Source organism: Cherax quadricarinatus, chromosome 48 (genome assembly GCF_038502225.1).
Source record: "Cherax quadricarinatus isolate ZL_2023a chromosome 48, ASM3850222v1, whole genome shotgun sequence".
In the NCBI taxonomy this organism is placed as follows: Eukaryota; Metazoa; Arthropoda; class Malacostraca; order Decapoda; family Parastacidae; genus Cherax; species Cherax quadricarinatus.
The window spans coordinates 26,439,841-26,448,106 of NC_091339.1; the positions used below are offsets into that span (position 1 = coordinate 26,439,841).

The 8,266-nt window shown below is 34.1% G+C and overlaps 1 protein-coding gene across 11 annotated transcripts in view; it reads left to right on the top strand.

Moving 5' to 3' along the window:
- Positions 1-7,504, top strand: part of LOC128696095 (CUE domain-containing protein 1) — a 79,644-nt gene extending 72,140 nt beyond the window's left edge. For all 11 annotated transcript variants that reach the window (XM_053787162.2, XM_070095024.1, XM_053787163.2 and 8 more), the window contains 3 exons: positions 18-131; positions 1,535-1,686; positions 2,533-7,504. In XM_053787162.2, the coding sequence (XP_053643137.1) occupies positions 18-131; positions 1,535-1,686; positions 2,533-2,583 (317 nt within the window). In that variant the 3' untranslated portion in view covers positions 2,584-7,504. The remainder of the gene's footprint in view (positions 1-17; positions 132-1,534; positions 1,687-2,532) is intronic.
- Positions 7,505-8,266: the final 762 nt, after the last annotated feature.

Consider the following 8,266-nt stretch of genomic DNA (forward strand, 5'->3'; position numbering starts at 1 on the left):
AAAAAATTGGATTTCAGATTATGAATCTGAAGCTGGAGATGATGACGAAATGGAAGGAGCAGAAGGTAAAGGCCAACTTGCTCAGCTTGATGATGCAACACTCAGAGAGAGAATTGCTACTATGGGAAAAGGTTAGCAAAAGAATAATTATTGAGCCTGACTCGCGAAATCATAATGACACGATTGCAAACAAACCATACCATAGGCAGGGATAGAACCCGTGATCAGAGTCATTAAACTCCAGACTGACGTGCTAGCCACTGGGCCAACTGGCTACAATAAGATTCATCCAACTAGTTATATTTATACACCATAGGAAGGTTAGCATAGGCACCACTGTGGCCCAGTGGCTAGCTCGTCGATCTGGAGTTTTATGACTCTCTGATCGTGGGTTCTATCCCTGCCCGTAGTATTGTTTAATTATTGAGCCTGTATAAGGCTGTATATATGGTAAACTACTATTAGTTGCTTTTTCAATATTCTGCGATTTAAACTTAGTTTTTCATTTCCATTAGTAGCTAGCCATTACCATTAAGGTGTGCCAGGGTGGAATTAATGGAGTACATTACCTTATGAAGCATCCCTTAACCCCTTGGACATGTTTTGGCATTGGGAAGGCCCAGCACACTACTTGCAAACAAACTAGTGATCAGTCTCTGGACATGTACCATACGATAGTCTATCTGTTATCCTCTATTTTCATTCATACTATCCCCTTGCTTCATCTTTTGTCACTTAAAAGGAACGAAAGTGATGCTGGAGGTGACAGAAAGATAATTAGGCTTTAAATTTTAACAATTGCTAAGAAACTTAATGTTAAAATTGTGGTTAGAATAGAGGTGGGAGGTGTAAGTAAGTAAGTAAGTAAGTAAGTAAGTAAGTAAATTTATTCAGGTATACACAATACAGTTACATAGAATTATCATACATAGCAGCATATGTGTAGAGAACCTAGGATAACCCAAAAAAGTCAGACAGAGTGACTTATTTCCATTGGGGTCCTTTTACCTTATTATTATAATATAAAGGTTATAATATTTTCTTATTATTCTATAATGAAGATAACATCTTATTATCATACTAAAAAGACTATCTACTACACGAGGGTCATTAAGACTATCTACATTTCCATTAAATGGTAGTGGTAGTTATGGCTGGTAGGTTACTTATAAGGCAAGTGAAACTCATATTTACACTGTATTTGCACATTCTTGTGCCTTAAACAGTCATTTACCTATGCTAGCTGCATTTATATAATTGTTGAGTGCTGGGTGCAATGGGCTATTAACCCCTTCTACAGTATAAATTACTTAGTCCTTTTTTGGGTCACCCTGAAAAAGGACTCTGTGGTTTAATGGGGCATTGGATCATATCTGTGTCTTTCTGAAGTACAGCTGAGGAGTAGGTAATGATGAATGAGTTCTCTTTTTTGGTTCATCATGCCTCATCAAAAAATGTCTAATATGTTAAAAATACGTACAGTATATATACTGGAATCCATTCACATTACACCAGATTCTTGTTCATTTTTCAGCATCAAGAAAGAAATTTGCACAGATAGCAAAGGTTTTTTCACGCCGCAAACGCACCAGTGGACGTAGCTTACTCCCGAGTGCTGGACGAGACCAGTTGCTTATATCTGCAGACCCACTCATTGAAGATGAAGATGATGATAGACAACCACAGGTTAGTAGTAAAAGGAAACTACAGAAGTCTTATTTACAGTACATTGTAATTTATGAATGAGATTGTGCTTGTCGTTGAGCACTGCTCTTCTGTGCCTTTAATTAAGTTAAAGATTTAAGCTAGAGAAAATTAAATTTCAAAAGGATATGTGAAACACAGGGTGTTTGGAACAAATCTGCAGGTAGCAATGTTGAAGTAAGAATTTTGGGCAGCTTTAAAAATAGGTTGGACAGGTGCACGAGTGATTGTGGCTGAGTGTGAAATGGACCTGCCTAGCATGGGCCAGTTAGCTTTCCGCAGTGCTCCATTATTCTTATATTAGCCTAGGAGTAAATAGGTTCCTAAGTGTTAGTCAACTGTTGTGAGTTACATACTGGGAAAAAGGACCAAATGGCAGTAGCCACACTGCTTGATTTTCTTGGGAATCTTGGGTCAATAATCATCTGGGGTTATAAGTGCTTTTTTTTATTCTTCCTCTTCTGATATTAAATGTAAATGCTGTACATCAGTCTCGTGGGTTTCAGGAGGCATGTCATTCATCACTTCATGAATATGAATGGGAAGTGAGAAGATGAGTTCAAGCTCCCCCTCACAACAGCCAGCAGAGTACTGTATGTTCATACAGTAAGATACATATATACCCAGTATACAGAAAGTGGCATGGCATTGTAGATCATATGTACAGTGTTTCTTTAGTCAGGTTAATGTACAATACCATTAGATCTAACCATTATGGATAGGACTCGGCAAGCCTTTGGCTTCCTGTCCTTGCTGTATATACGCATATCCATAATAACGAAGTGACAGTCATGTGAAATTTTTTAAACTAAGTCTATTTTTTTTCAGCAAATACATGTAGAAGGAGGTTTATCTTCATCTCCAAGACACATACGGTAGAGAAAGGCAACAGGACGTCTGTATTGCAGTTTGAAGAATTTTTTGACTTTAATTTGAAAATGTAATGTCTACAAGAAGAGGCACAAATGAAACATGGTGCATTGTTGTCCCTATGTAGACTACTAGACACATCTTGTTAAATGGAACTCATTTCAGACTAGCAGAAGCAGGCCGTCTTGTGTATTGTTTTGCTAGAAAGGTTGTCAACACAAATGCATTTTTTTTGGTTCCACTCTGTACAAAGAATTTTTTTGACGTTGGTTATCTGAAGTTGCAAGAAAATTAATGCTAATGACAGTAATTACAAATGCTGTAATTTCTAGACGATTCACCTTGTCACTTTCCTCAGGCTTTATTCATCAACCTAGGTATATGTACAGTACTTAAGACACAGTAAATAAATTTTAAATTAATTTTCATAGGAATGAGTATTTTATACCATATTATCTTCATAGTGATTGAAATAATGTTAAATGAGTATAGCTTATATAATTTATACAGCAGGTAATCTATATTATTTATATTAATTCAGGATTAGGTATGAATTTTTTTATCATAATATTAATTTTTATTTTGAATCTTCCCTTGTTTTGATGGTTGTTGGTTAATTACCATTTCATGTAGTCATCTCATTTATTTCATGGAGGAATTGGAGGAATTCATCATTGAACAAATCCTTTATGTGAAACTGTTACATAGTAGTTGTAAAGGTGTTTAGAAAAAAGACATAGTATATTGCAGGTTTAGAATCTACAGTACCGTAATACAGTATATGGAAACAACAAATACAGTACATCATTCAGGAGAAGGTAAATGATTGTGTTCATTATTAAAAAAATTATATTGATTATTACAGTTAAATGAGCAGCTGCCTACTCGAGGGAATGTAGCTGAAGCCTGCACACTTCCCTGAAACATCATGTGGCCAATTACATACGTACAGGAGTAATAAATTATAATAACATGGTAGTTATGCACTCTTAACTTTCTAAGAGAAATATTGTTGCTAGTGTATGAAGATAACTTTTCTGTTTATTATGAAATCTAAATTTTCAAAACTAATACTTTTAATACATTCAAAAATTGATTAATATATGTAGAATTAGTTGAAAGTTTTGTATACAGTACAATATTTGCTATATACAAAATGCTGTTAATTTTCATCAGAATACATTATACTATGTCTTTTGACCTTTTAAGCATATGACCAAATATTAAACAATGATAGTATACCTCACAGTGTTAAAACAATATTTGCATTACAATTGTTTTGCATATTTTGACAGGAAAATAATATAAACAAGTTCTCATTACAACATATCCTTTGATAGTTGATGCAAAATTGTAAAAGTACACTTGAGAAAGCTTCTTGAATGTGCTTGCTACTAAATTTTGGTTCATGAACTGTGTAATGCAATATTACATAAGTCACTTAGGGCAGTTTAAGATGACGTTAAATGAATTAAATATAGTTTGGTTTACTAAATGGTAGCTATGAATACCATAAATACTACATGTGTTGACAGTGATATATAACATGAGACTGAATTACAGTGTTAACCAGTGTTGTAATATATGTTGTTTGTGGCACATGCATGGTGGTACCTGCTTAGACTTTCATAGCAAATTGGTTACTTTATATAATTTAGTATCTAACAACACCCACTTGCAATGACAAAGATTTAGTAGAAAGACATGGGACTAAGTTAATGTCTGAGACACTGAATGTCATTTCTTATAGGCATAATTAAGTGTTAAACAGGGTTTTCTTCCTGCTTCTTGTTAAGGGGGGTACAGAAACAACATACTGCACATATTCCTGCTTCTCTGCCTCTGTACTTGTGTTTTCATGCTTTTATATACTACCATATACTATAACAAAAATTATACAATATAAAAAGAAAATGTTTGGTGCATTCACTTTTTTCAGTATCTTCACTCAGTAGTTATCCTTTTGACAATTTCTAAAGTATGCTAACTGTAGTATTAATTCTATATGCTTTAGTTTTGTGTGTGTTTTCCCCTTTCCTTTTTAAGAAGTGAGTGATAAATGCTCATGCAAAGAAATTGTGAATGTGCTGTACTTTATTTATCCTGAATGTGAAGCAGTTAGAAACTGCGATTCTTGGACTTAAGAATTTGCAAAAAATTACATTGACATAGCCAGTGTGCAGAAGGAAATAAATAGTACAGTAGTATAAAAATTAGATTATTGGTTTTAGGAAGTTTGATAAGCAGTACAAAACAAAGACAATACTTGACCACATTTGTTAATGTTAAGATTCTGTAGAAGTTACTACATACTGTACTAATCTTGTAGTAAGCTTGATGGATTATAAATCCATGTTTGTGAAGGTCACTTAAAGATAATTTTTCAAAGGCATTTTGTATGATAGTCCACCAAAGATGGTATTGCTATGTTGGTAGAATAAAATTAAGTATTAATAATGCTGAAAATGAGCAACTGATCAAGCACATGGCTTTAAGGTATCTATCTGATTTTAATATTTGCTATGTTTGTTGAAAAGGATATTCATTCTGTGACAAAATATGTACATATGACAAGAAATCTTAAGAAATTAACTATAGTTTGGGCATGGCAACTTGTCTGCTTCTGGAAGAACTTAAAATAAGTTCATTTTGTGGAAACATGCACTTTTAAGATCTTTTTTTTAACACATCGGCCATTTCCCACTGAGGCAGGGTGACCCCAAAGAAGAAAGAAAAAAAAATTTAAGAAATGTTACATATAATAAGTCTGGGTTATCAGCTATGTAAGTGGAGATTTCAGATCAAGTATAGTTATTTATTTAGGTGCCTCAACAGAAATAGGATGTTTTGTTTGTAAATGATGCTACCTGGTGTTGGCAATCATGTTTGATGTTTATGAAGAAAAAGGCATGAAGCTTGATAGTTGTATTGCTTTTCCTTAACAGTTTTATTTTGAAGTGTGTGTATGTATACACATCTACATTGGAATTTTATATTACATATTTTCATCCTGTGTACTTTGAAAAAAGTTATGTATACAAATACAAGTGTATAGATTTTGTGTAATAGGAATGTTTTTGCAAAGTTTAAATATTTTGTTTACAATTTATATATTTTAATACTGTATTGTAATTAGTTATCTATAGTATTAAATTATAAGATGAATTTGGCAGTTTTTATTTTTTTTGAAATCAGACAACATTTCAGTTAAGCAGTGCTCAACATATAAAGGTTTTGACATGATAAATTTCTCTATTTTGCATTTTCACTGTGCTGCAATACATGCTTCCTACTTTTATATACTTGCCACATCAACAGTACATAGTATACAAATACTGTATTATCTACAGTGCTAGTGAAAAAATGAACTTGGCAGTTTGACTGGATTCATTTTCATAGATCATTTATAAAATTCCATTTAGGTTTTTTGCTTTAAATAAGATGGAAACTGTATTAATCATTGGTACTGTCTTTATTAGTAATAACAACGAATGTATGGCTACTACAGAGCTGTGCTTTATATAGTTGTTTATTAGCTTTCAAATTTTGCCTCTTGTCACATATATAATATATAGTTCAAAACTTTTTATGATTTAATCATTTCAAAATTTAATCAGTTTGTAGAGTCATCAGTGATTGCTGTAAACTTTTTTTTTTTAAGTCATACACGTTACAAATGAAAATATTCAAGGTTTCACATCATTTCTTGATGTTCAACTGTTTACCATATCACAGAAACTGCAATCCAATTTTTTAACATCAGCAGTGTCCTACCAAAACAGGCAAAGAAAAAAATACACAAACCTTCACAGAGTTTCTACCTGTCTTTCCAGAAGTGTATAGACATAGTGCATCCACCATGATGTCTGTGTGCCCATGGAAAGAAATAGTGCTAAGTGCTACTTCCACACTGATCTTGGTGCAGTTATTAGGTAGGTGATAATGATATAGCATGCTGTACAGTTGTTTTTAAAGGAATGATGTGAAACCTTGTATATTTTTCATTTGACAGATGCATCTGTGATTGCGATGGTGAGAACATAGTTTACAATATGCAGACAGGTTAAAAAAATTTGAAGCATAAAGACAAGACTAATTACATACAAGTTAATATGGCAGAAAGAACTATCAAAGTAATTTTTCATCAATTAATTTATATGTATGAAATTCATTTTATTATTGTAAATTTTTAATATGTACTTAATATTTTCTGTTCTTGTGAATGTTGAACATCCAATATTGTATTCGAAGCTGAAGAAAGAATGATGCATGTTGTTGTATCTTCGCTTAATATTGCACAGCACTATACTTCCTAAGTATATCTTGAGTTTACTGTTTGTGGATTTGCAAATTTTGTTTTAGGTCCTATGGGCTTGTTGATCTGTGATGCTCACATAGTATTAGACTGTTTTCCTCAAGCTTGGCTCTGGAGCTGTTATTTATGTACCACATTGTATCATGGCATACACAATCACATCTCCTCGCACACATACCATACAGTATTATATGTCTGTTAGATAACCATTTTTACTACAACTAACCCAAATTAGCACATAATATCTGGGGATGGGAAATTGATGCATTGTATCCCCCTTTAACTATTGAAATATAAATTCAGTATCTTACAATTTCACTATCTACTAGCTTTTCATGGAACATGTTGCTTATTGAGACTAAAGCCACTATGACCTTAACAAGGTTGTAGTGGCTTCAGTATCCAGTAATTTATTTTTTAATGCTCTTGTATGTATGGCAGTGATATGAAGACAGATATTGGTGGCTGATAATTATATAATGGTCATCTAGTATGACCTTTGGTTGCACCACTTTGTCACAGCTCATGTCATAGAGTCCACCTCAAAATTCTCTTAAGAGTGAAACTTGTGTTAAAGCTTGATGAAAATAATAAAAATAAAAATTTGCATACTAAGCTAGCTTTTCATGTAGGCACGAACTCCTTGCAGTTTGCTGCCATTTTTTGATCAACTGAGTGTCTGTGGTTCAACTTCCAGCATGGGGGGAATTGTTGTTAAATTAGACACATGTGCAACTCTTGGGTAACTTCATTGAGAAAACGTTTCGCCACACAGTGGCTTCATCAGTTCATACGTAGGAGGAACTAGAAGAACAGGAGCAGAATGAGGTAATCAGTCCCTCAAACTTGAGTCGATGTGTTCACTCCATCAATCTTGAATAGAATACGGCATATAAGCGGAGAAGCAGCTTATAAACCGTATGGCAGGAGAGGTGCAGCAGTCGTAGGTGGTGTCACATCTGTCCAATGTGGAAGTAGGTCGTGCCCAAGAGTTAGGCAAGCGAAGAATTCCCAAGTATTAAGATCACAAGAAGTTGCAGTGTCTGACAGGATTCTACAATCCTGTCAGACACTTGGGATCTTAATACTTGGGAATTCTTCGCTTGCCTAACCCTTGGGCACGACCTACTTCCACATTGGACAAATGTGACACCACCTACGACTGCTGCACCTCTCCTGCCATACGGTTTATAAGCTGCTTCTCCGCTTATATGCCGTATTCTATTCACGATTGATGGAGTGAACACATTGACTCAAGTTTGAGGGACTGATTACCTCATTCTGCTCCTGTTCTTCTAGTTCCTCCTACGTATGAACTGATGAAGCCACTGTGTGGCGAAACGTTTTCTCAATGAAGTTACCCAAGAGTTGCACATG